Here is a 26,119-nt window from a genome sequence, read left to right as displayed (position 1 = left end):
TTCCTCCCGGGCCCGGAGAGCCAGGCACGCCGTGTGGAGAGGGCCGAGGAGGGGTCCCCACAGGAGGAGGGAGGTCTGAGTCGGTACTCCCAAACCCTCAACAAGAATCCCGAGTAGGACATTGAACCCCAGATATGAAGTCAGCATGTGACGTTGCAAGATTGTCCAGTTATAAAGTCAAATATTGGAGCCAGGTGTGGTAGGGCACCCTGGCAATCCCTACAACACTGGAGGCTGAGGCAGGAGGATTGCATATTTGAGGCCAGCCTCAGCAACTTAGACCCTGTCTTAAAATAAAAGAATAAAGATGGCGGGGGATGCACTCAGTGGGAGAGTACCCCTGGGCTCAACCCCCAGGACCAAAAATAAGTAAAATCTGGCATTGGTCAATCCCAGCTGTGCCACCTGCTGACTCCGTGTCACCTACCTGTGCCACAGTTTCCTTGGCAGTTAAGTGAAGACGACATGGTGCAGCCATACCTTGGCTTCCTGGGGCGGGGGAGAGATTCCAGGACCCCCCACGGACACCAAAATCTGTAATGCTTCCCTGCCTCATAGACAATGGTACAGCGTTTGGCAGCACTGTGCACTCGGGTTACTCATGACACCTGGAACGGTGTGAGTGCCGAGTCACACCAGGCTGCATGTTTGAGGACAGTGACAATAGAAAGGCTTGCCCGCGTTTGGTACAAGGCTCCTCCTGGCTCCCACGCTCCTCCATCCCTGGAGGCTCCCAACGCCTGCATGTTCAGCCTGATCCAGGCGGCGCTCAGGAGGAGCAGCACCTGACACACAGGAGGCAGCTGGTTCTGCCACCAGCAGACCCCTGGGCACCTGCTGCGTGGCAGGCTCTGTCCCAGACCCCGAGGGGGGTGGGTGACCCCCAGAACCAAATTCCTGCCCTCCGGCTTGGGAATTCTAGAGGCAGAATGAAGAGATGCACTTCCTGTCAGGAGAAGAGCGAGAGCAGCTGGCGTCGGGTCTCAGAGCAGGTCTCTGAGGAAGTGGCCTCTGAGCTGAGGCTTGAAGGAAGTGACAACAGATGCTCGGGGTCGCTGGTGGGTGGGGAGCTCACTTCCGGCAGAGAGAACAGCAAGGACAAAGGCCAGGCACACAGGGGAGACGTGGCAAGGAAGCCAGGGAGATGGAGCAGAGTGTGTAGAGGGGAGAGGGTGGGTGGACAGGAACCAGCTAAAGCAGGAGCTTGTAGGCTGGGGTGGGATGCTGGGTTCTGAGTGAGGCGGGATAAGGTTGGGGTGTTCATCCACTTTTCATTACTATGACAAAATACCTGAGGCAGGATAACTTTATAAAGAAAAGAGGTTTATTCAGCTCACAGTTCTGGAGGTTCAGAGGCACGCTGTCAGCATCACCCCAGCACGTAGAGGACTTCAGGGAACATGAGCACGCAAAGGGAGAGAAGTCACATTGTCCAACAGGATGTCAGAGAGGGTCACTCTTGTAACAACTTGCTCTTGCAAGAGTTCAGTCGCCCCATCAGAACTACCTTGATTCCTTCCAAAGACACGCCCCCAGTGGCCTAAGAACCTCCCACTAGGCCCCGCCTCTTAAAGGACCCACCACCTCTGCACTGCCCAGCTATGGGCCAGAGCCCAGCACAGGAGCCCTTGGGAGACAGGGCACGTCCTGGCCCGAGCGTTGGCGTCAGCACAGTTGCTGAGGTGGCCTGGGGCCAGAAACCATGGCGGGCGGAAGTGCAGCATGAGCCCGGGGAGAGGCGGGCTGGGCAGACCCTGCCTTCTGGCCCAGGCGACCTTAACTCTGCCCTTCCTCCTCAGAAGAGGTGATCCTCGCGGAGGATGAGGCGGACGTGGAGCAGAGGCATCCCTTTGATGGTAACCGCTGTCCCCCAGCTGGCAGAGGGTCTAGGATGGGGCGGGGGGCACCCAGGGCTGGGGACAGTGGCTTGGTTGTAAGGCACCATGGGGGGTGAACTTAAGGGTCCAGGGGGTGCCAGGAGCAGGCTGGAGACCATGTCAGCTCCGGAAGGGTGGGGACGTCAGGGCACCGCGCAGGGTCCACTCCCGGCCCCTTCTGGCTCTGACCGCGTGCCCAGCCTCTCCCGGCTCGGCCTCCGTGGAGCAGGCGGCCCTGACTCCTCGTGGGTCAGGAGGCTGATCAGGCAGGGCCACGGCTTCCAGCTGAAAATCCCGGGGTGCACAGGACCCGGGGCGGACCCAGGAGACCCCAGTTCTGACCGGGCGGGTGGTGCTGGCCTGGGGTCCCGCTCCTCGGGAGGCCGAGGCAGGAGGCTCCCTGGGCGATGGAGCGTGAGCCTCGTCAAGGGCTAAGCGTCCCGCAACCTGGGGGCCGGCAAGAGCGGCCCGGGGAGGGGCCAGAGCCCTGTTGGAAGGTGTGGGAGCTCCGCCGGGCGGGAGCCTCGGGGCAGCCCCGGCTGGCCCGTCCCGTGGGTCGCCCGCGTCCAGTCCCAGACGTCGGAGTGGAACCGGGCACGCCCGGCAGGACGGCGCGGGTCGCTGCGGGCGGAGGGTGACGCCTGCTTCTCTCGCCTTTCCATTGTTGGCGCCCTGCGGAGAGCGACCATCAAGAAGAGCAAGACGGACCTGCTGCAGCCCGAGGAGGCCGAGGACCAGCTGGCCGACATCGCCTCTGTGGGTGAGCGCGGCCGCCGGGAAGGAGGCTGGGCCGGTCCCCGCTGCGGGGACGGGGCGGGGGCCGCTGCCGGGCGGCTAGGGGTGCTCGGCCCAGCGGCCCGGAGCGTCCAGAAGCAGCGCCCGCGCTGACCGCGGCCCAGGGTCCCGCGGCGGCTGGAGGGACGCCCGCAGAGGCAGCGGGAACCTGGGGCGCCGGGGCCCATCCCGGCTCGGAATCCGTTTGTGTAGCGGTCGGAGCCTGGAGCTGAGGGTTCCGGGCAGGGGCAGCGTTGGGCGCGGTGGGTCTCCCACTGGTGGGGCCGCCGTCCTAGGGGCGCGGGAGACCCTGGGGCGGCTCTTCGGGAAGAGATTGGGGGGCTGCTCTCATCAGGGCCCCTTGCGGTGAATCCTGCCGCCCTGTGCTGGGAACAGTTGTTAGCAAGTCAACCGGAAAGAGAAGTGGAAGCCCCTGGGCATGGCCCATCTGGGAGGGCTTCCCGGAGGAGGTGGCGCTCAGGCTGATGGCTGAAGAGTCCACCACACAGTGACCACAGAAAGGACAGTGTTAGGGGAGGTGATCAGACCACTGCCACCATCACTCGAAGACTAGACTGGAACCGGGTGTGGGGATGCACCCTGTGATCCCAGCAACTTGAGAGGCTGAGGCAGGAGGATCGCGGGTTTGAGGCCAGTTTCAGCCACCTAGCAAGATGCTGTCTCAGAAAAATAAAAGGACTGGAGGCACAGCTCAGGGGATGAAAGCGGTCCTGGGTTCCATCTCCAGTTTCAAACAGTAGAACAAAAAAATATCTTAAAGATATCTTGAAGGGTTTGAGAGGGGCCAGGGGACATTTCTTCTTTTCCTTCTCGCCCCTCTGTGCTGTTGATTTACTCGCTGAGACTGTTCTTGTCCTCCTGCTGTGAGGGCGAATTGAGTTTGTGGGTTTTTAAAAATCCCAGTCATAAAAGAGGAGGCAGAAGAGCATCCAGGCAGAGGAAGCGGGCCGGGGGAAGCGGGGCCCGGACTTAGAGGAAAGAGCAGCCTCTGGTAGAGGACCAGGGCGGACAGGGGGAGCTGAGGGGAGGTTGGGGAAGGAGGAAGGGAGGGAGGCGGGAAGGGGTGCAGCCAGGAGGAAAACCACACAGCCCTCCGCCCCTGCTCCAGGCCCCGCCAGGGTTTCCATCTCCACACTGGTGACAGTGCTGTGCTTCTCCGAGGCTCGACTTGACCCCTCTGTGTGCGCCTGTGTCTGGGGACTCCCCTGCCCTTTGGGTGTGTTTCCTTGGGGAATGGACTCCATTGCCAAGTCACTCAGTGCCTCTAATACAGACCCCACGTGTCAACCTGCCAAGTGTGTGGCGCGCTCCCCCTGCCCCCCCCCGCCATCCCATGTGACCAGGTCCCTTCCCTCCCCCGCCCAGGGGTTTGCAGTGGTGGCCTGAAGCTGGCATCCACTGGCACTGTGATTTCTGTCCAAAACCTGCTTCTCCCCATGCAGGTGACCCGGCTGAGTGCATGGGTGCATCTGGTGACCTCCCGGGAGCCTGTCCAGGGTCAGAGTTTCCCATAGCTATTTCCATCTGACGTATAAGCCCCTCCATTTTAAAAAATGTTTTGTTTTCTTTTCATTGGCAAAGAATTTGTTGTTGTTATTCTTACATTTATTGAACATCAGGCACTAAAAAAAAAAAAAAATAACTGCATGTCCCCCAGCCAGGGTCTCCCGTGTGGGTTGAAGGGATAGCTGTCCTTCATAGCTGGGGTCATCTTTCATCAGTCCTCTGGGAAAGATGAAAAAGGGACACTACACCACTTGGCCAGGATGTAGGGCAAAGGGCACTCTCAGATGCCCTGGGCAGGAGCACTTGTCTAGCATAGGCAAGGCCTAGGGATCAGTCCCCAGTGTGGAAGGAAAGAAGGAAAAGGAAAATACAGAAACAATCCACAATGCTCAGCAGTGGGGAAATGGTTAAAGAAATTCTGGTATATCCATGCAGTGAAATCCTATGCAGCTAGGAAAAAGCATGCAGTTGCTGCTGGCATGGAAAAATGTTTTTTGAAATATGTTTTGCAGTACAAAAATCAAGTCGCATGACACTATGTACAGTATGATCCCATTTTAAAAAATAATATTCAGGAGCGTAAGATATACTTAAAGACATGGAAATCAGGGGATTGCAGGGGCTTATCACTTTCCACATGACATTTTCTGGAATATGTGAATTAGTCACCTGTATGATTTTTGAAATCAGAAAAAAAAAGTTGCTAAAAAGCAAAACTAATTGAAAGAAGCTATGACAAGAAAGCTCATGAATGTGTAGGGCAGGGAAGAATCTGGCAGAACACCAAAGAACGCTTCTTGAAGTAATTATTTTAAAGTAGGTTTCAAAGCCAGGCACAGGGGGACACACCTATAGACCTAGAACACAGGAGATTGGGGCAGGAGGATTACTGGAATTCAAGAGTCTGAGACCTACCTGGGCAACATAACCAGTCCCTGTCTCAAATAATAATAATAATAATAATAATAATAATAATAATAATAAAACTAGGCTTCATCTGAGCATGTGCATGGTCTGCTGGGGCTGCTCTGACAAATGGCCATGACTTGGTGGCTTAAGCAAGAGGAATTTATTGTCATGTGGTTCCAGAGGCTGCCAGCCTGAGACGGGGGTGTGGACAGAGCTGGGGCCCCCTGGCCACTTCTCCCCACATCCTCACGTGGCCTTCCTGATCTCTTCTCGTAGGCACACTCGTCCTGTCCGGTCGGGACCTCTCTGATGCCCTCTCTTTAGCTTAGTTATTTCTTTAATGACCCTTTTGGCATATGTAGCCACGTTCTGAGGTCCTGGGGGTTAGGATTTCATCTTGAGTTCTGGGAAGTCACAATTCAAATCATAAAACAGGGTTGTATTGGTTCATTTTCTGTTACTATAATGAATTCCCCGAGGCTAGAAACTTATATTTAAAAAAGAGGTTTATTTAGCTCACAGTTTTGGAGGCTGAAAATGAACCACACAGTGCCAGCTCTAGTGAGGGCCCCCTGGGCTGCCTGATGTCATGGCTGATGGCATCACGGTGGGGGCGTGGATGAGAGGGAGGGGTCACGTGGGAGACAGGAAGCCAGAGAGCAATTCAAGCCCATTCCTTATAACAAGCCTCCCCGGGAGCCCATAGGTCCCGGGAGAGCTACATTCAGGCCTGGCAGGGCACAGCTCCCTCGGAGACCACCTAGGAGGCCCACCTCTTAAAGGTCCCACCAGCTAAAACATCGCCATTCTGGGGACCAAGTGTCCAACTCACAAACCCCTGGGGCTGCACCAGCCACACCCAGCCCTCCGCAGGAGTGGTCCACGGGCCTCCAGAGGCGCTGGCCACGGGCCTCCAGAGGCGCCTCCTCTGACATCGGCCTTCCCTCCCGCAGGGTCTCCCTTTGCCCGAGCCAGCATCAAAAGTGCCAAGCTGGAAAACTCGACCTTCTTTCACAAGAAGGAGAGGCGGATGCGCTTCTACATCCGCCGCATGGTCAAAACTCAGGCCTTCTACTGGACTGTGCTCAGTCTGGTCGCCCTCAACACCCTGTGCGTTGCTATCGTTCACTACAACCAGCCCGAGTGGCTCTCCGACTTCCTCTGTGAGTACCGCACTGGCATCCCTTCCTCCTCCGCTGGTGGTCAGGCCCTTCCCTGTTCCTCGCCGCATCTGCCCTTCTGCTGGCCGTTTCTACAGCTGCAGTCGGGCCAGCTGCTGTTATCAGTCCGTTTTACGCTGCTACAACAAAGTGCCTGTGGCAGCTGACGTTTTAAAGAGGAAAGGTTTCTGGAGCTCACGGTGTGGGAGGCTGGAGGGGCGGCATCTGCATTAGCGAGGGACTGATGGCGGGTGGGATGGCAGTGGCATGCGGTCATGCAGCCAGGAGCCCACGCTTCTTGGAAGCCACGCCCACCGTGGCCTGAGGACCTCCCCCAGGCCCCACCTTTTAAAGGCCAAGCAGCACCATCACGGGCACCAAGTCTAATCCACGAGCGCTCTGGGGGACAGACAGTGTCCATGCCACAGCCCAGCCCACCTTCCTGAGGCCCACGAGCTGCCAACTAGAATTCAGGCCATGGCAAGGAGTTCTGGAGGGAGGGGGGCCAGGAGTGGAAGCAGGGGCACACCTTGAGCTCCGTCCCCTTTGGGGACAGGAGGGCGGCCATGGCTGCGGGTGGGAGCCGGGGAGCAGGACGGCCTGGGGCTCCCCACTTTCCCTCCTGCCCTCTGCTCCCTTCTGTCTGGGATTCCGTCTGAGAAGATCCACTCCAAGGAATGTGAGAGCACTTTGCTCTCAGTGGGTCCCTGCGCCTCGGTGGTGCAGCCCACCACCTGGTTCCAGGGGGCTGCGGGGTGGGGAGTCGCAGTCGGCGGACCTAAAAAGTAAAGAGCTCTAAGGAATCAACAAGAGCAGAGTCAGCGTGGGAAGGGCGGGTGCCCGGCGCAAACCCCGAGCAGCCCCGCAAGACCATGCTGCCCACTGGCTGCCCGCAGGCTGCCCTATGTCTCTCGGCTTGTCTGGCCTGCCCATCCCCCTCTCGGCCTGGTTCAGGATTGACCTAGGACTGCTGCCCCAGGACAGTCAAGCCTTCGACCTAGAAAGGCCCCAGAGCCCAGTCCAGGTCACCGTCTCCTTCTAGCCCTCATGGCTCCTGGTCATGACTGACCCCCCCAGGACACCCCTCAGGGGCCAGTTCTCTTTCCAAGAGTGCTGACCTAGTTCCAACCTTAGTAATTGTGTTTGGTCCCTCTGGAGTCCCTTATAAATGAGGACTCTTGACTTCCTGTTATAACCTCCTCTGATAGTCTATTTTTAATCTCCTATATCCTCCCCACTAATCACCTTGCAGTCTGTCCTGGTTTAGGAACAGAGGATTGAACTTGCTATCTGGTGACTTTGTGTCTGTAAAGATCCTTAAATTATCCCCATTTTCCTGTTGAAATAACTGAGAAACAGAGAGGTTAGGTAACTTGTCCAAGGTCACACAGCTAGTGAGTGATGAAGCTAGGATTTGAACCCAGGAGATTAGGTTCCAGGGTCCAAGCTGCATCTGATGACAGATCCCTACCCTGAATACCAGATGACCTGAATTCTCCATGCCTTCCTTGCCCCTAAGTCACCAGGTGGCCTTGGGCACATCATAACCATCATTCATATCCACCAAAGATGTCTTTAAATATAAGGCGTTCTTTTATTTTGCGCGCCACCAAGAAGTAAAACAATTTTGCCATCTACACCAGGACAGGCTTATTTTAGGATACCTCTCAATGTCAGGATGTCAAAATGTGAACAAAAATATGTCTTGGAATCAGTGAAGTATTTCGATTCTCTGGATCTCAGATTCATCAGTACTGGGTGGAAACTCGATTTGATGGTTCCAGAAGTTCTTCCAGACTCACCAGCGCTATGGGGGAAAGTTCTCTCAGCCTTCTGCAGCGCTAGCTGTCATGTTTCCATGGTAACCAGGAACCGAGCATCCCAGAGCAGTCCTGTGCCCTACTAGTGGGTCTTGGAAGGGACCAGATGTTACAGGCAGATTTCCTTTTCTGACCTTTTGGTCCTGGAGACTCTGGACCCTAAAACCTTGGAGACCTTGATCACTCTAGTCACTCCTTAGAGTCCTACAAAAAAAGGGAAATTTTGGTGAAAAGTAAGTGTGAGGGACCCTGACAACCCACTCCAACCACCTACTAAAACAGCATCGGGTAAATGCGCTTGACCATTGTCTTAACTCATTTGCGCTGCTGTAACAAAACACCTGAGGTTGGATCATATCATGAAGCTAGAAATTCCTTGTCTCACAGTTCTAGAGGCTGGAAAGTCCACGGCCAACGTGCCGGCAGGTCCGGTTGCCCTCAGCTTCCAGGAAGGCGCCTGGACACTGGGCGCGCTGCAGGGAGGCACATGGAGTCCTCCCAGGCAGAAGGCGGAGGGCAGAAGGATGAACTCATCCCCAGACCCTTCCACAGGCACGTCCAAGTCCGTTTGCCAGGGCTCCCTGTGACCTGAGCAACCCCTGCGGGCCCACCTCTCACTCTGGTTCCTGGGGGCCACGTTTGCACGTGCATTTGGCAGGGGACGCACACCTTCTAACCATAGCAGCCACTCCACCCTGAGCCACGGGTGGTGATGGGAAGTCCTCTGAGGCGTGTCTGGGTCCTCCGTCTTCCCTTCCTCCAGGCGGACTCCCTGCAGATGCCCTCCTTCCCCTCCCCTTTGGTTAGGTGAGAGCCCAGCCCCCTGGGAGCCTCCCACCCTCAGCTTCCCCCACCAAGAAAGCCCCCTCGGGAGAGTGCCTGAGATCAGCCACAGCTCTGTGGGAACAAAAAATATCCGTGCTTCATCCTTCCCTGAGACACTTGCATTCTTATATCAAAGAGCAGCAGTCTTTGTCTTGAGCTGGACTTTTAGATGAGCCCCAAGACAGGACTTCCAGGGGGTATCAGAGAAGCCATGCGTTGGGTGGGTGGCCCGGGGCTCCACTGAGCCCCAACATCAGGAGCAAACACAGGACCCCATTGTGATTTCCATTTCTTTTTCTTCCTTGGGAGCTCAGTCTGGTCAAAGCAGATGGAAATAATTCTCAGAAGATAACACAGTGGTGTCGTGGGTCCAAGCTAGGCCTGGGGTTCTTTGTTAACGATCCTGTGAGTTTTTTGAATGTAGGGGACGTAAGAAACGTACCGAGAAACCACTAGTCAACAAAAGCCAGGTCCTTAGCAATGACCCACATCGAACCCTTCTCAAAAACTACCTGCTGGTGGCCTGCTGAGCCCCCCACCCCCCATCTTCTGAGAGGGGCCTGAGGACTGGGTGGGGGCCTGGTTGTTCCTCTTCTCCTTTTCCAGAAGGGAGGCTGAGGGCTGTGGAGGACAAGCCTGAGCCAACCTTCACCCCACACTAACCTTCTCTCCATTTCCTCCCTCTCCCTCTAGACTATGCAGAATTCATTTTCTTAGGACTCTTTATGTCCGAAATGTTTATAAAAATGTACGGGCTCGGGACGCGGCCTTATTTCCACTCTTCCTTCAACTGCTTTGACTGTGGGGTAAGTGCTCTGGCCTCTGCGGGGTTCGTTGCTTGCGTTCTTGTCTATAATGACTAGACACTTGGTCACCGGGAAGAGGTAAGGTCACCTCTGGCTATGAAGACTGAGATGAAGGAAGAAAAAAACCACAGGAGCACCCAAAACTCCCAGCCAGGGTCACAGGGAGGGGACAACAGAGGTGGGTCACCCGGCAATTCCACCACGACTTCGAGAAACTCCTACAGGTGCCTGTAAGACACCTGGGTTCCCTGCGGCTGGAACAAAATTAGGGTTTTTCAACATTAGTCAGCTTTCTGTCACTATGACAAAATGACTTAGACAATTCACTTATAAAGAGAAAAGGTTTATATCGGCCCACAGTTTCGAAGGCTCCAGTCCATGATCAGTTGACTCCGTTGCTTTGGGCTTGTGGTGAGGCAGTTCTTCATGCCGCAGTGCCAGGTGGAGCAAGGTTTGCCAGGGGTGGGAGAGGCCAAGGGCACGCCCCCAGTGACCTAAAGACCTTCACTAGGCCCCACCTCTTAAAGGTCCCACCACCTCCCAGTGGCACCGCCCTGAGGACCATGCATTTAACAGGTGGGCCTTTGGAGGGCATCTAGGGTCCGGACTGTAGCAGTGTTATTGGCAAACAGCAGGAACGCCTTCCACAGGAAGCCCAGCTCCTGCGCCCTTCCACTGGTCTCGGGAAGCCTTGGCGATCCCTAATAACTGAGTTGAGTACTGATTCTGCCCTATCCTAGGAAATCCCGTGGTGTCGGGGGAAAACCAAAACTACCTGCATAAATGACCCAAATGTTTAAGGAATAAAACAGATTTCTTTCTATGAAAAAGGAGTCTTGGGTTGAAGCATCTCAGAAGTGAAGCACTTGTCTGACATGCACGAAGCCTGGAGCTCCAGCCCCAGAAAATAAAAAAAGAATGTGGCCTGAGCAGCTCTGTCTGTAAAAACCCCACCCAGCACCCCCGCCATCAAGGGGAGATGTTAAATGTGCCGGATCCACCCACAGATGGCCCCCGACTTACACTAGTGTGACGCAATAATTCAGCTTACAGGGATTCAAGTTATGATTTTCAACTCTATGATGATGCAAAAGTGGTAGAAACCATACTTCAGATTTTGAATTTTGATCCCTTCCCCACCTAGCAAGAGGCAGGACAGGGCTCTCTCACAATGCTGGATGGCAGCAGCAATGGCAGCTCCCAGGCAGCCCCCTGACCACAAGAGGAAGCAACAGGTACTCTACAGCATGCCTGTGTTGCTAAGCTAGGTGTTCAAGAGGCAGGCAGGCGAGGCGTAACAAATTTTAGCTGGTCATGGCGGCACACACCTGTAATCCCAGTCATTGGGGAGGCTGAGGCAGGAGGATCCCAAGTTCAAGGCCAGCTTCAGCAATTTAGCAAGGCCCTTTAGCAAGGCCCTAAGCAACTCAGCAAGACCCCAACTCAAAATTTAAAAAATTAAAAAGGGCTGGGGATGTGGCTCAGTGGTTAAGTGCCCTGGTTCAATCCCCAGTACAAAAAAAGGTAAATAAAAAAAAAAAAAAAAAAAAAAAATATATATATATATATATATATACACACACACACACATATATGCATGTTCTGTACATGAGGGGTCCTGGAGGACACAGCTCCATCCAGGCTGTCCTCTACTGGAATGCCCCGTGCTCGTGGAAAGGCAGCCATGGCAGCCATACCCAGCAGGGGTGAGCATCACCCTTTGCCACGCCGGCACAGTTGGGACTATAATGAGCCTCCACAGCTCCGGCAAAGTTCAAAGGGACGTTGTTTAGGGACAGTGCTCGGATGTTTTAAAAAGACAAGGACCTCCAAAACATGATGCTCCGTAAAAGAAACCGGACACAAAGGTTCGCATGTTGCTCTATCCTGTTTATGTGGAGTGTCCAGAACAGGCAAATCCATAGGGACGAAAAGCAGATTCATGGTCGCCAGGCCCCGAGGAAGCGGGGCACGGCCCCTCCTGGGCATGGGGCTCCTGTGGGGGCCATGACTATGTTCTGGAAATAGGCTGTCTCAGGGTCTCTGGAAGCTTCCGGGGCTGTCTCGTCCTACTCTTGGCGCAGGTCACGGTCGAGGGCGCCCCGGCCCCTGCAGCCCTGCTTCGGGGTCTGCGTGGGCGGGCTCTGCGGTGCCGGGCGGCCCAGGCCTCTGCGTGCTGGGCGGACGCTCCGCCCGGGCTGCCCGGCCTCCCAGCCTTCCACGCACAGGAAGGGGAAGAGAGGAGAGGGATCTGGGGCCCTCACGCCACTTGCGTTGGGGTGCGGAGTCGGATGCCTGCCAGGTCAGGCCGGGGAACGTGTGCGCCTGGCTGTCCGCGAGGCTGACCTCGTCCCGTGTTCCAGGTCATCATCGGGAGCATCTTCGAAGTCATCTGGGCCGTCATCAAACCCGGCACGTCATTTGGAATCAGCGTGTTACGAGCTCTCAGGTTATTGCGCATTTTCAAAGTCACCAAGTAAGTCCCTGGGGTTCGGGACGTCGGCGGGGGCGGGGCGTCGACAGGGGCGGGGCCGGGCTGGGGGCGGGGCCGGGCCAGGGCGTGGGCGGGGCGACGCCTCCAGGAGGCGTCTGGGGCGACCCCCAGCTAGGGCGGCAGCTGACCCCTGCGGCCTGCTTGGCAGGTACTGGGCGTCCCTCAGAAACCTGGTGGTCTCCCTCCTCAACTCCATGAAGTCCATCATCAGCCTGCTGTTCCTGCTCTTCCTCTTCATCGTCGTCTTCGCCCTCCTGGGGATGCAGCTCTTTGGGGGCCAGTAAGTGCCCGGCGTCCCCACGTCCAGGGCCACCCCAGCTCGGGCGGGCCCGCCGCCCTCTTAGTGACCATCCAGGTGGGCGGGTGGCGGGTACCCCCCCAGGACGCCCCAGGCAGAGAAGGCGCCCCGCAAACGCCTGTGCCATCCCACAGGTTCAACTTCGATGAAGGGACGCCGCCCACCAACTTCGACACGTTTCCAGCAGCAATAATGACAGTGTTTCAGGTACGACCTTGGCGCCCGGGGCACCGGAGGGCATCTCGCAGGGAAGAGAGCACCTGGAGAATGGGACTCCGCCCCTTCCTGCTCCCTCGGAGCCCGCCTCTAAATGAGGCCCAATGAGGCCTCTAGACCCGGGTTTGGAGAGGGTCACTGGCGGGCCAGGTCTGAGCCCCGACTCGGGGATGTTTGCTGGCACTGGGCCCCGTGTCTCCAGAGGTCTCGCCTGAGGGCCACCCTGGCCCCCAAGGACAGCGTCAGTCAATAGGCTTGTCACAGGTGGAGGTCAGGAGGCCGCTGGGCCCCCAGAGAAAGGCCGGCCAGGGTGGGCAGGCTGGGACAGAGGAGGCCTGCTTGGCACTTGGTACCCTTGGCTTCTTTCATTTAATCCCCATGGAAACGCAGATGGAGGGAGAGGAGCTGAATATCTCCCTTTATTTTATCTATCGAATTGCCGGTGATAACTGTCCCCCAGGGCTGGGGGCGCAGCTCAGTGCTGGAGGGCTTGCCTGGCACACCCGAGGCTGGGGCTCTGTCCAGCACTCAGTGATGGTGAGGACGACTGTGCCTAAGCTGGGGTGTGGCATGATGGTCCATGCCGCGCACTGACCGTATCAGGATGGCGGGCATCTCCCTCTCCCTGGAGCCGAGCTAGTGGTTCCTGCTCCCTGGATGCGGTGCCCCTACCCAACCCTGGTCTCTCTCCTCTCCCCGCTTTGAATGGCAGCCACGGGCGCTCTGCTCCTGGGGGTCCACTCTGAGCCTCCCTGGACGAGCACCTGCGCTGTTTGTCTTGCTGGTACTCGTGACACAATGTCCCGGCTTCGCTGGTTTCTGATTTTTAAGGACCATGTGGGTGCAGCTCAAACATCCCTTGGTCTTTTCCACAAGCAGCGGCGGAACTTCTGTTTGCCAGACCTGACCACTTTGCCCGAGGTCAGCAGTGGCGCACCCCCCACCCCGCCCCAGGCCCGCAGAACAGGTGGATTTTGTGCCCACTGCCACCAAGAAGCAGCCCTTGGTGGATAAAGCCCCCTGCTCCCCCGCTCTTGAGTGGGGTCTGTCCAGAGCCCCCAGGGCCGGGCCCCAGCTGCCCACAGTGAACTTGCTCTGTGACACACCCTCTCTGCTCCCCCCCATCTCCCAGCGGGTGCCCTGGTGATCAGCTCCCAGACAGACCACTGGGCCTTGGACCCTTGTTTTGGCATCCACCTCAGGGGGACCAGGGGGCTCTGCACTACAGTGCAGGGGACGGACCCCAGGGCCTGGTGCAGCTGGGCAGTGCCCCGCCCCACATCTGTACCTGGTCCACAGCAACCCACCCAGCACGTGTGCCTGAGGAATCTGAGTGGAGGTCTTGCCGGGCACAGTGGCGCAGGCCAATAATTCCAGTGGCTCAGGAGACTCAGACAGGAGGATCTCGAGTTCAAAACCAGCCTCAGCAAGTCAGTGAGGCCCTAAGCAACTCAGTGAGACCCTGTCTCTAAATAAAATACAAAAACAGACTGGGGACGTGGCTCTGTGGTTAAGTACCCCTGGGTTCAATCCCCAGTGCAAAAAAAAAAAATCTGAGCCAAGAGCCTGGGGGGCTACATGTGTGTCTCCCGGTCCAGAGGCTGCGAGCCAAGGTCAGGGTGTGGCCGGGCTGTGCTCCTGCACCCCTTCTCTTATGAGGGCTCTGATTCCATGCTCATAACCCACCTAGCTCAGTGACCCCAGGGGTTGTCTGCCCCCGCCCACCACTGGGACTGGGTGCCCACAGAGGACCCCGGAAGGGACGCAGCTCAGCAGGGGCGATCCCCTTCCCGCGAGGAAGACCACGAAGGCAGGTCTGTGGCCTGCCAGGCTCCCCTGGACCCGGAAGCCGAGGCGCTCAGTGCAGGCCCGCCTGGCCACCCCGGGAGCCTGGGGCACCGGGTCTGCCGGCCGGGCGGGTGGCCTGGGCCACAGCTGCTGAGGGCCGCCTCTGCCCCCTCCCAGATCCTGACGGGCGAAGACTGGAACGAGGTCATGTACGACGGCATCAAGTCCCAGGGCGGCGTGCAGGGCGGCATGGTGTTCTCCATCTACTTCATCGTGCTGACCCTCTTCGGGAACTGTATCCTCCGCACAGCGGGCGGGCGGGCGGGCGGGTCAGGGCAGCCCCGCTCCCCTGCCGTCCCTCGCTGGCTCGCTGCTTTCCCTGACGTGGGCTGCAGACACCCTCCTGAATGTGTTCCTGGCCATCGCCGTGGACAACCTGGCCAATGCTCAGGAGCTCACCAAGGTCTGTGGGGGCGTGTTTACTGGGAAGATTGGACGGTGGGAGCAGGAGGGACTAGGGACCGGGTCGGAGCGCTGGCTGGACGCACCGGGCGGAGAGAGACGGCCTCTCCGCTCCTCCCAGGGCCGCTGACCCTCCACCAGCCGATTCCGCAGCAGAGCGCGGCGGATGCCAGCAGCCAGGCGGCTGCAGGAAACAGATGGCCAGCACCACCCAGGACCCAATCACAGGGAGCAGGCAGGGCCCCCAAGGAAGGGGGCAGTGCCAGGCCAGCGGACACTGTCCCTGCCCAGGAGAGCGGTCAGGGAGCTGGGGTGGAGGGAGAGGGGCTCACATAGATCCTGTGACCTCAGGGGACCCAGAGCCGGGGCCAGGCACAGATGGACGGCCAGTAAGCGGCCCCCACCACGGAGGCCGAGTGTACCGCTAAACAGGTCAGCCTCCCAGGGGGACAGGGAAGGGGCCCGAGGGCAGTCAGCAAGTCTCCTGCGAGGACCCCGCAGCTCCGCCTGTGTCCCCGCGGGCCAAGGCGCTGGCCAGGTGGGACGCCCTCTGGACTTCTCAGGAGCCGGCACTTCTGTGGCCTCCCTCCTGCCGAGGAGGAAAGCGAGGCCCAGGCAGTCGCTGCCCCCGAGGCAGGACACTCCGCAGAGCCTCAGGCAGTGTCCCTCAGCCGGCGTGGCTGGGCCTGGGACTGAGCCCCGACTTTGCAGAGCTGGTGGTGGGAGGTGGGACGTGACCACAGCCAGAGAGCGTAATGGGCCTCCCGTGCTCGACACCCAAGCCCAGGAGAAGGGAGACGGGAGCGCCCAGTTACTTGGGAGGCTGAGGCAGGAGGACCCTAAGTTTGAGACCAGCCTCTCTCAAAATAAAACGGGCCGGGAGTCGGGTGCAGTGGCACACGCCTGTAATCCCAGCAGATGAAGAGGCTGAGGCAGAGGATCACAAAGCCAGCCTCAGTGAAAGCGAGGCCCTAAGCAACTCAGGGAGACCCTGTCTGTAAATAAAGCACAAAATAGGGCTGGGGTTGTGGCTCCGTGGCCGAGTGCCCCAGGTTCAGTCCACGGTGCCACAGAGAGAGAAGGGAGCGGGCCTGTCACCTCCACCTCCCAGGTGGAGAACAGGAGGGCTGCAGAGGTTAGGTGACTCAGCCACACACGAGGACCTGAAAGATCAGAGAAGAGGAAATAGGGCCAGAGAGAACCACAGCGCCCAATTCTTATTCATGGTCAGCAATGTTAAATTACCCAGATGAAAAGTGGTGCCCCTTAGGGAAACCTTGGACTCCCCGAAAGTCAAATGCACCTCAGATAGGCCCAGGGAAATCACCACTGCTTTCAGTAGCACTATTCATGTCCCTGGAATGACCCATGAGCAGAGCTGCCAAGAACAGTTGTATAGGTTACACACTGCACAAAGGAACCAGACAGGCAGGGACTGGAATCCAGCCCATCTTTCCATGGGTGGGCGCATCAGCCCAGAATGAAAGAGGAGGCACCGTTTTTCAATTTGGGACAGGTCTATGGGAACAAAAGAGCTGGCCACAGGTCCAAGTTAGGCCTCACGGAGATCAAAGCACACATAACACGTGCAGGGTCTTCCTTCCTGCCCGGAGCCTCGCCCCGCTGGTGGTGCCATCCCCAGGGCCTCTGGAGTTCAGGACTCCTTCACGAAACGGACCAAACTGAGCAGACCTTGCCAGCCTCCATCTGTCAGTCCTGGCGGGAGGGAGGGCCTGCTTCCCGGCCCCACCTCTGACTGGGGAGGAACGGAAGCCAGCACCGTCCCAAGCCCGCGGCCAGGAGCCCGGCCACCTGGAGCCTGCCGGCTGCCTCCCTGGGAGCCAGGCCAGCCATGAGCTCATCCCAGAGCTCCTGCAGGGCCGGCGTCCAGGAGGGGAGGAAGAGGGATGCGGAGGCAGGGCCTCCCCAGGCGGAGGCCGGCCAGTCCTGCCCGACCCTTCCACCAGGGCTCTTGGACATCCTGTGAGCACGTTCTCAATCTCACTGGGTCCTCATGGAAACCTGGGGAGGCGAGGGCTCTGAGCCCTGCCTCACAGACTCATCTTTCATTCAGTGAGCATGTATTGAGCACCTACTGTGAGCACAGCCCTGGTTTAGGAGCCAGGAACACAGCAGCGAACAAAACAGGCAAAACCCTGCCCTTTCGGAGCAGGGATTCAAGCTGGGGAGACAGACGAGGAGTCAGGTCGGCAGTAAAAGTACTAACTCGTCAGATGGTGCCAGGCACAGAGGAGGAAAATGAACTGAGGAAAGCGAGGGAGAGTTGGAACTTCAGATAAGGCATATGAGGCACAGAGAGGTTCAGAGGCTCACCCAAGGGCACACAGCAATTAGCAGCAGAGCTGGGATTTGAACCCAGGCCAACTAGATCTGGAACCCGTGCTCTTGACCACTGTGGATGGGCTGCTTAAATTTGAACAGGCTCACTGGGGAGCTCGTCGGGAATACAGGTTCCAGGGGCCTAGGGATCTGCACTTTGAGTATTTCTGAGAGGTAGTCCAGGTACCCAGTTCAGAGAAGTGCTGGGCATGGAGCCGGAGGGGCCCCAGTCCAAGTCGCCCCACGCGCCCGATCCGCCCATTTCTGAGGTGCGGCGCATGCGCGGGAGGCGGCCGTCCTGAGCCGCCCCTTTCCTCGCCTGCAGGGTCCTTTCTGGCCGCGGCTGGGCTGCCTCGCTGGCTTTTTCTTTGCAGGCTTCTCTGTTTAACAAATGAGGCCGTGTGATGGCCGAAGCACTGAAAGTCCAAAGCGCCTCTTCCTGAGTGCGTTCCAGCACATCTGTCCCCTCCTCCTCCTCTCTGACCCCAGCAGCAGGACCCCTGGCTGCCACCCAGGTTCATGGCGACCCCTCCCCACCTTCCCGAGCCTTGGCCGGAAGTAGCGATTCCTGCGAGCTCTCTTCTGGGGCTGTTGGCGGCCCGCCGGCGCCTGGGAAGCCACTTTCCTCCGTTCGGACTTACGTGGTGTTTTGGGGACGCTGGTGCAGAATGGACACAGCTCAGAGACAGGACGCCGGGGGCCTGTAAGGCGGGCAGGAGGGCCCAGCCTCCCGGGCCTCACCTGGCGTTAGAACAGGCTTGATGACCCGGGAGCCGCCTGGGCAGGACCCTTCACCAGCCCGCCGCCTTGTCCCTGGGGACCTGGGTTCTGATTGGCCAACACCCAGGCCCAGCCACCCCCGGTGAGAGCGAGGCCCCAGGCCGGGGTTGTGAACAGGGACCCATGTTGCCTCTAGGATGAACAAGAGGAGGAGGAGGCTGCCAACCAGAAGCTCGCCCTGCAGAAGGCCAAGGAGGTGGCGGAAGTGAGCCCCCTGTCGGCCGCCAACATGTCCATAGCTGTGTAAGTCGGGACTGGGCTTTGGACACACGTGCCCTCGCTCCAGCCCCGTCCACACCCTCGATGTTTAATGAGCACCTACTCAGCACAGCAAAGCTCAAGTCCCGGAGGGAGGCTGGAAAGGGGTAGGGGAGGCCGACGTGCAGAGGTCTGCCATGGCAGAAGCTGCTGGGGTGGCGCAAGGCCTGTGCTGCAGGGATGCCCCTGTCCCTGAGCAACCTCCACCCCCAGAGCTGTGCTTTCAAACTCAGTGAGGCCCCCCTCAAAGGTGACAAGACCTGAAGGAGGGGAGGAAGGAGCTGTGGGGAGGTCTGGGGATGCTCATCCCAGGCAGAGGGATCCATATGCAAAGGCCCTGAGGCAGGGATGCCCCCGGCATGTTCTGGGGATGTGGAAGAGGCCAGTGTGACCGGACAGAGTGAGCACAAGGGGATCGTGGAGGGAGACAAGGCAAGGAGGAGACGAGCAGGTTGCATGGCTGTGTGGCCACCAGGAGGACTGGGGTTTTGCTTCATCAGGTGGGAGTCACAGAGGGTTCAGAGCAGAGGAGGGTCAGGACCTGGCTCAAGTGACCACAGGTGCCCTCTAGCCGTGCCACGGGAGGTGAGGGGCCGGGGAGGCCCCAGTCTGTCCTTGCAAAAGGGGCGGGGACTGGTCCAGGATGGGGGCCAGGAGGTGATGGGCACGGCAGGATCCTGGACAGATTCCGAAGGCCCCTGGAGCAGAGTGTGCTGTGGGTGGAGATGAGGCAGTGAGGAACCAGAGGCCTTGGTTAAAGAGAGCTTGAGGACCCCGGTGTTCTGAGCTGTGCCTTGCTGGGTGGCCCCGGGACTTGCATGGTGCAGAGCTGTGTCTCCTGGAAGCACAGGGAGCCGGCGAATTCTGTAAACTAATCAGAGGTGGTGGCTGCGGGAGGGGAGCCCGGGGAGGCGTATGCGCAGACAGGTGAGGTTAGGAACCGCCTCTGGACGGGGTGGCCCCCAAAAACTATCAATGCCCCGCGTCCCGGGAGTCCCCGAGTGCCCGCGTGGGGCCAAAGCGCTGTCCACCCTGGCCGACCTGGTTGCTCCCTGGAAACCCAGACCATCAAAAGGCCGCACGGGCATCGCGGGGCCTGCGGAATCTGTGGGGCCTGCGGAACCTGCGGAACCTGCGCCAGGCCAGGGGCGCTATGCTGGTGTGGTGGCCACCGCAGAGGCCGAGCCATTTTCCTCAAAGCCACCCAGACGTTCCCGGGCTGCACTTTGCGGTGGAGCCCGGAACAGTGGCGATACCCGCCTGGGCTGAGAAGCCCACCTTTAGACCCAGGCGCTGGTGCGGCCACAGAGACACCCCTGGGGCCAGGACACCCACCGGGCCGAGTGGCTCCAGCCCTGGCGCTTCCCTTGCAGGAAGGAGCAGCAGAGGAACCAGAAGCCGGCCAAGTCGGTGTGGGAGCAGCGCACGAGCGAGATGCGCAAGCAGAACCTGCTGGCCAGCCGCGAGGCGCTCTACCCCGAGCTGGACCCCGACGAGCGCTGGAAGGCGGCGTACGCGCGCCACCTGCGGCCCGACGTGAAGACGCACCTGGACCGGCCGCTGGTGGTGGACCCGCAGGAGAACCGCAACAACAACACCAACAAGAGCCGCGCCGCCGAGCCCGCTGTGGAGCAGCGCCTGGGCCAGCAGCGCGCCGAGGACTTCCTGCGGAAGCAGGCGCGCTACCACGAGCGCGAGCGCGCGCGCGACCCCGGCGCCCCCGGCGGCCCCGACGCGCGCAGGCCCTGGGCCGGCGGCCCCGAGACGGAGCCGAGCCGCGAGGGCCCCTACGGCCGCGAGTCGGAGCACCCGGCCCGGGAGGGCGGCCCCGAGCAGCCCGGCTTCTGGGAGGGCGAGGCGGAGCGGGCCAAGGTCGCCGACCCGCACCGCAGGCACGCGCACCGCCAGGCCGTCCCCAGGGACAGCCGCAGCGGCTCGCCGCGCACCGGCGCCGACGGAGAGCCGCGCAGGCACCGCGCGCACCGCAGGCCGGGCGACGAAGCGCCGGATGACAAGGCCGAGCGCAGGGCGCGCCACCGCGAGGGCAGCCGGCCCGCCCGCGGCGGAGAGGGCGAGGGCGAGGGCCCCGACGGGGGCGAGCGCAGACGGCGACACCGGCACGGCCCTCCCGCCGCCTACGACGGGGACGCACGGAGGGAGGACAAGGAGCGCCGGCACCGCCGGAGGAAGTAAGTGGAAGCGGCCGCCGTGAGTGCCCGTGGGAGCCGGAGGACGCGGGCACCTCCAGGGCTGGTCCCCGTGGCCGCCCCATTTCTCAGGTGGAAGGCTGACAGGTCGCCCAAGGTCCGCGCCTGAACCGGGGGACCATCCCGCCCCGGGCAGCTCAGGCAGCTCTTCCCGAGCTGGCTCTGACCTTGCGCAGGTGGCTGCCCTCTGGGCCCGTCCCCACCTGTGAGCTGGAGCGGTGCTGAGATTAAGGACGTGAGGTCACAAGAGCCTGGGAGGGCCCGGCTCGCAGTATGTGCTCAGCAAACAGCCTGCTTCCCTCGAGCCGGCCAGATCTCTTCTCACCTAACCATGTCCCCGAGGGGCGTGGAAGGGCACTCTGGGGCCTCGGAGCTGAAAGCAGAGCAGGGTACCAGGTCTGGGCCACGTTCCCAGGTCAGGGCTAACCCAGTCAGGATGGGTCTCCTCTTTCTCTCTTGAGTATTTTGTAATGGTGACCCTATGCAGAGGCCCGCAGCGTCCATACTGAGCTAGACAGTGTTCCATTATAAACCAACGGCCACCCCGTCCTGCCTCACGGGACCAGTAGGGCTCTGGTTGATCATTGTAATGATGTGTTTAAGCGACTCTGCTTTGTGGCGTGCAAACGAGGCCAGCAGTTCTTAAAACTGAATGTGTGTTTGTGTGTATGTGTGCGTGTGTGTGTGTGTGTGTGTGTGTGTGTGTGTGCGCTCGAGAGAAAGAGAGAGAGAGAATCCCCAGGAATCTTGTTAACAGATTCTAATTCAGGCCTCCGTGGAGCCTGCGATTCTGCCTTTCTGACCAGTTCCGGGTGAGGGCCGCGCGGCTGGTCCAGGGACCACACTTTGAGTAAGGAGACTCTAGAGGGCACCGTGGGCGATTCTGTGCAGACTTGCGCAGACTCCCCAGCGCTGGCCAACTTGGGGTTTGTGGACACCTCAGATCCCGGGTGGGGAATTGCTGATCGAGGTGAGCGCATCTTGGTGAAGTTCCACACTCAGCAGAGTCCAGTCCTCCTTCCATTCGTCCAAGAGTTGCATCCCAGAAAACTGAGGTGTATATTAAAAAACATGCAGAAAAGTCTTCTGAGTTAGGTCCAAACCCAGGGTTTAAAGTGAAAGGTTCGGATCATCACAAGCAAGATTTTCCACTTGCGCGATGGCCGTTAGGAAGTGGAGAAGGAGAAAGGAGGACTTTCCTGGGTGGCGGGGCATTTAGTCCACCTGCCTCCTCTTCCCCAAAGGCCCACAACACCCCTCTGCCATTACGTCTCGGGGTCTCCACGTCTCGGGGTCTCCATGTCTCGGGGTCTCCACGTCTCAGGGTCTCCACGTCTCTCCACAGCACCCTCCTGGTTAAGTGTGTGCTGAGTGCCTGCTGTATGCCAGCTACGCGTCCCTCCCGTGAGGACGGAGGAGGGGCCCATGGTGGAACGTGGCCTCATAACAGAACACCCGAGACTGCGGAGCTGATAAAGATAAAAAGTGTGTTTGGCTCCAGTTCCAGAGGCTGGAAAGCTGGGAGCTTGGTGCTGGTGTCTGGTGAGGGTCTTCCTGCTGCGACTCAACTCGGTGGAGGCACCACGTGTGAGACAGTGAGCCCGCAGCCAGGTCTCCCCCTCTCTCAGAAAGCGCTACTGCCATATGCAGGCCCCTCCCCCGTGGCCTTCTCTAACCCCGATGGCCTCCTTGAGGCTCTGCCTCCAAAGGCCATTGGCACATGACTTTGGGGATGCTTTCTCACCTGCGAACCTGGAACAGGACCAAGGAACATCAGCTCCCAGTCTGGGATCTCAGGTCAGGGTTCTAAGAAGAGCAACTGGAGGAGGGAGCAGCGTGTGCCAAGGTCCTGTGGTAGACCAGAAGGCAGGCAGTTTGCAGAACTGGAGAGTGAGCAGACCACAGAAGACAAAGGAATCTGAGGGACCAGGGTTGGGTCAACAGAACCCTCTGGGAGGCCACCAGAGGGATCTGAGGTAGACTGAAGTGTTCAGCACAGGACTTCCTCTGTAGTAAGGGCCATGGATATTAATTACTCTTGCCATGATCGCTGCTTCTCATGTTACTATTACCATCGCTCTTGTTACTGTATCGGCTCTTAACGAAGGAGGCAGATGACAGGTACAGAATGACTGTCCCTAGCAATATGCCAGGAAGAGTGTTTGAAAGCGGTTGGCATTGAAGGTGACGGTGGCAGCACAGCTCGGTTGGTGGTGATGGGCAGAGGTCACGATCCTGCCCCACCACTTCCTGGCTGTGTGTCTGCAGAACGTCACGCCACCTCTCTGGGCCTGTTTTCTTATCTGTAAACAGGATAAGTGAGTGTGAGGTTCAGATGAGTTAGTGGACATAAGATGCTTGTGATCAGCGCTCACAGATGTCAGCTCTTATCAGCACAAGTATTATCATTGTAATCATGGACAGTCACCTTCAATGCCCCTGGGGGCTGGGCTCTGGGACCTCACGCCAAACCCACAGGCCCTCAGGTCCCTGTAGAAAATGGGGTAGCGTGTGCCCAGGAACTCCCCACATCTTCCCACTGACTCACGCCATTTCCAGGTGACTTAGAACACCTCACATGACATAAATGCTGCATAAGACGTTGTTCTGCAGAGCTGCTTAAGGAATAATGACAAGAGAAAGAGGTCTACATGTTCAGCACAGACCATTTTTAAATTATTTTAAATCCGAACTTGACTGACTCGCAGATGCACGTCCCAGAGGCTCAGAGGGCCCATTGTGCTCAAGAACTGTGAGCTGCTGCCAGGCAGGGTGGCGCACACCGGTTATCCCAGCTACTCAGGAGGCTGAGGCAGGAGGACGGCAAGTCCCAGGCCAGCCTCAGCAATGTAACAAGATCCTGTCTCAAGAAAATTAAAAGGGCTGAGGACGTAGGTCAGGGATAAGGCACCCCTGAGTTCAATCCCCCGTACTGCAAAAATAACGAAACCACCGTCAGCTGCTCCAGCAGCGGCAGGGAGCACCAGGGAAGCGCAGGAAGAGCTGCCCGTTATCATGAAGACTCTCAGCACACATGGCAACAGGCCCAGTTGTGTGGCCCTGGCCCAGAACTTCTCCGCTCCAGTTCCCTGATTTTGCAGGTGGAACTGACACTCGGAGCTGCAAAGGCTTTTCCCAAGAGCAGCCAGCCACTAGCGGTAGCAGGATAAAGATCCAGCCTTCCACAGCCCAACGCCCGCCCTCTCCAGAGGAGGAAGTGGCCCCCACTTCCACCCCAGGGCCTCCGGACCCTGTGGGAACCAGAGACTCACTGCTAGGTCCCTTATTAATAGACAGTTCAAATGTCAAGGCCCACAGAGAAGCAGAAACTCTCAAGAAAGCACCTGTTTTGTTTTGTTTTGTTTTGTTTTGTTTTTGTACTCAGAATTGACCCAGGGACCACTGAGCCACATCCCAGCCCTTTTTTCTGTTTTACTTAGAGACAGGGTCTCACCAAGTTGCTCAGGGCCTTGCTAGGTTGCTGAGGCTGGTTTTGAACTCGCGATCCTCCTACCTCAGCCTCCCAGCCGCTGGGATGACATACGTGACCGCCACACCAGACCTTTTGCGGTCCTGCCCTCTGGGCTCAGCCATCCTGCAGCTTCCACCTCCCGAGTAGCTGGGGCTGCACCCGGGACACCACATCCGGCTAATTCGAGCATTTCGAGAGGAAAAAAAATCCGCCACGAGACATCCGTCTGGAACAGCAAAGATGAAATGGTGTTTGCAGACATAAAATAACAAAGCTGTTTCTGGTCCCGCGGGGATGATGCCGCTGCCGCGGAGGCCCCAGCGTCTCCTGCGTTCCCTGCTCCTCCCTGAGGCCTCGTCAGGAACACACCCTGGGGGACTCATCTCCCGTGGGTGGCGTGGCTCTTTCCTGTCCCCTTCACCCTCCCCGCTCTCTGCCTTCCTCTCTCCCCGCTGAAGCTCCCCCGACCCACCGCGGGGCGCAACCTGGAGCACCTGCTCCTTCATGGCATCCAGTACCCCCGGGCCACAGGCCCCCTGCACCAGGCAGCCCAGCCCAGCAGCGCCCCGGACCAAGTGAGGCTGGAGCTCACTGATTGCCAATAAAAAGTCCCTCCGGACCCCAGAGCACCCGCCACTCCCCACGGCCACCAGCCTTTCCTGCCGGTCCTGGCGGAGCAAGGGCAACATGCCCAGGGACCTGCCCCACCCCGGGATCCAGTTCTACCTGCACGGGTCGCCATGGCAACCACACCCCCAAAGGAGCCTGTGGAGGCGGCGGGACTCCCGGCCTCGTGGTTCGTCTTGGTTCATCTTGCGCCTCACTCCCTGGTTCCTGCAGCATCCCAGGGGCCCTGGCCAGCCTCCTCAGCACCCCAAATCGTCCATCACCCCCTTTCCTTCCCCAAGTTCTGCTGGAGCGTCAGCACCCGGCCGGCCCTTCCCAGCTGCCTAACATGGGGCAAGCGCACCTCCTCCCGGCCCAGCGTCCTCCGTGAGGGGCAGGGCCTGGCGCCCGCCCCATGAGAGTCTTCGGGGCTCGGTGAGCTGTGCCGGAGCCCTTAGGGCAGCGGGGAACGGGAGCGAGCCACGAGTGGGGCTCTGTGGCCACCGTCCCCGGATCTGGGGGCTGAGCGCGGCCAGGGCAAGAGGTCCGCAGCCACGCCGCACGTGCGGGCGGTTGCGCAGCCGCCCCCTGTCCGGGCAGGCGGCCCGAGGCTCTCCGCCTCTTCAGAACCCACCCCGAGGCGCTTGGAAAAGAGCCCTCCGAGATTGGCGGGGCTCTGCACGCCGTGCCGCTTAGAACTCCTGCTTAGAACTTAGAACTTAGCCCGCGGAAAACAAGGCAGGTCCCCCGCCACCCAAGGAGGGGCCCCTGTCCCAGGAAAAACACCCCCTCTCAAGGAAGTGTCCGGGTGCCCTCGTGGACCCTGCTGCCAGGCCCTGCTGCCATTCCCCGCGGGCGTTTGCTTTATTGGCGCGACTGGAGACTGAACCCAGGGTGCGCCCCCTCTGAGCCACGCCCCCTCTGGGCCACGCCCCCAGTCCCTTTTATTTTGAGATGGGGTCTCACAAAGGGACTGAGGCTGGCCTCCAACTTGAGGGCCTCCTGCTTCAGCCTCCTGAGGTTGCTTTTTACGTTGTGACTTAACTAGGTCTGCTGTGGGGCAGGAAGGTCTTTGAAAAACTGCGGCCCCGCTGGATCAACCAGTTCTGCTTGGTGGATTCAACTCCATGCTGATCAGAAGTCTTAGGGGTGATAACACGTCTGCACGGACGGGGGACAGTCTTCTGGTCTTCATTCCCTCCGCCATCAGGCTGGGCGCTGAGCACGGAGCGCTTAGGTCTCCACGGGGTTCCGAGCCATCCAGGGTGGTTCAGAGGCTATGGGAAGATTCCGCAGATTCTGTGCAAATGCTCTTTCATGTGAGGGATTGAGCATCCGTGGGGCCTGGTGTCACGGAAACCCTGGGGATGCCAAGGGACACTTCCATGAGACGCTGTCCCCAGCCGAACTTCCAGCTGGTGTCCCCTGTCGGAAGGCACCAGGGGCGTTTCCGTGGATGGAGAGACAGGAGGGAGAACGCTGATTTAGAATCCACTTCCT

The 26,119-nt window shown here is 59.1% G+C and overlaps 1 protein-coding gene across 10 annotated transcripts in view; it reads left to right on the top strand.

Moving 5' to 3' along the window:
• Positions 1 to 26,119, top strand: part of CACNA1A (calcium voltage-gated channel subunit alpha1 A) — a 244,806-nt gene that overhangs the window by 161,203 nt on the left and 57,484 nt on the right. For all 10 annotated transcript variants that reach the window (XM_079115382.1, XM_079115377.1, XM_079115378.1 and 7 more), the window contains 11 exons: positions 1,800 to 1,857; positions 2,546 to 2,637; positions 6,041 to 6,250; positions 9,586 to 9,698; positions 12,062 to 12,174; positions 12,341 to 12,472; positions 12,625 to 12,697; positions 14,672 to 14,789; positions 14,890 to 14,957; positions 18,213 to 18,319; positions 19,708 to 20,523. In XM_079115382.1, coding sequence (XP_078971508.1) covers positions 1,800 to 1,857; positions 2,546 to 2,637; positions 6,041 to 6,250; positions 9,586 to 9,698; positions 12,062 to 12,174; positions 12,341 to 12,472; positions 12,625 to 12,697; positions 14,672 to 14,789; positions 14,890 to 14,957; positions 18,213 to 18,319; positions 19,708 to 20,523 — 1,900 coding nt within the window. The remainder of the gene's footprint in view (positions 1 to 1,799; positions 1,858 to 2,545; positions 2,638 to 6,040; positions 6,251 to 9,585; positions 9,699 to 12,061; positions 12,175 to 12,340; positions 12,473 to 12,624; positions 12,698 to 14,671; positions 14,790 to 14,889; positions 14,958 to 18,212; positions 18,320 to 19,707; positions 20,524 to 26,119) is intronic.

The sequence above is a fragment of the Sciurus vulgaris genome (assembly GCF_902686455.1).
Source record: "Sciurus vulgaris genome assembly, chromosome: 16".
In the NCBI taxonomy this organism is placed as follows: domain Eukaryota; kingdom Metazoa; phylum Chordata; class Mammalia; order Rodentia; family Sciuridae; genus Sciurus; species Sciurus vulgaris.
The sequence above is the reverse complement of the archived record's forward strand: the minus strand, read 5'-3'. Positions and strand labels throughout refer to the sequence as shown.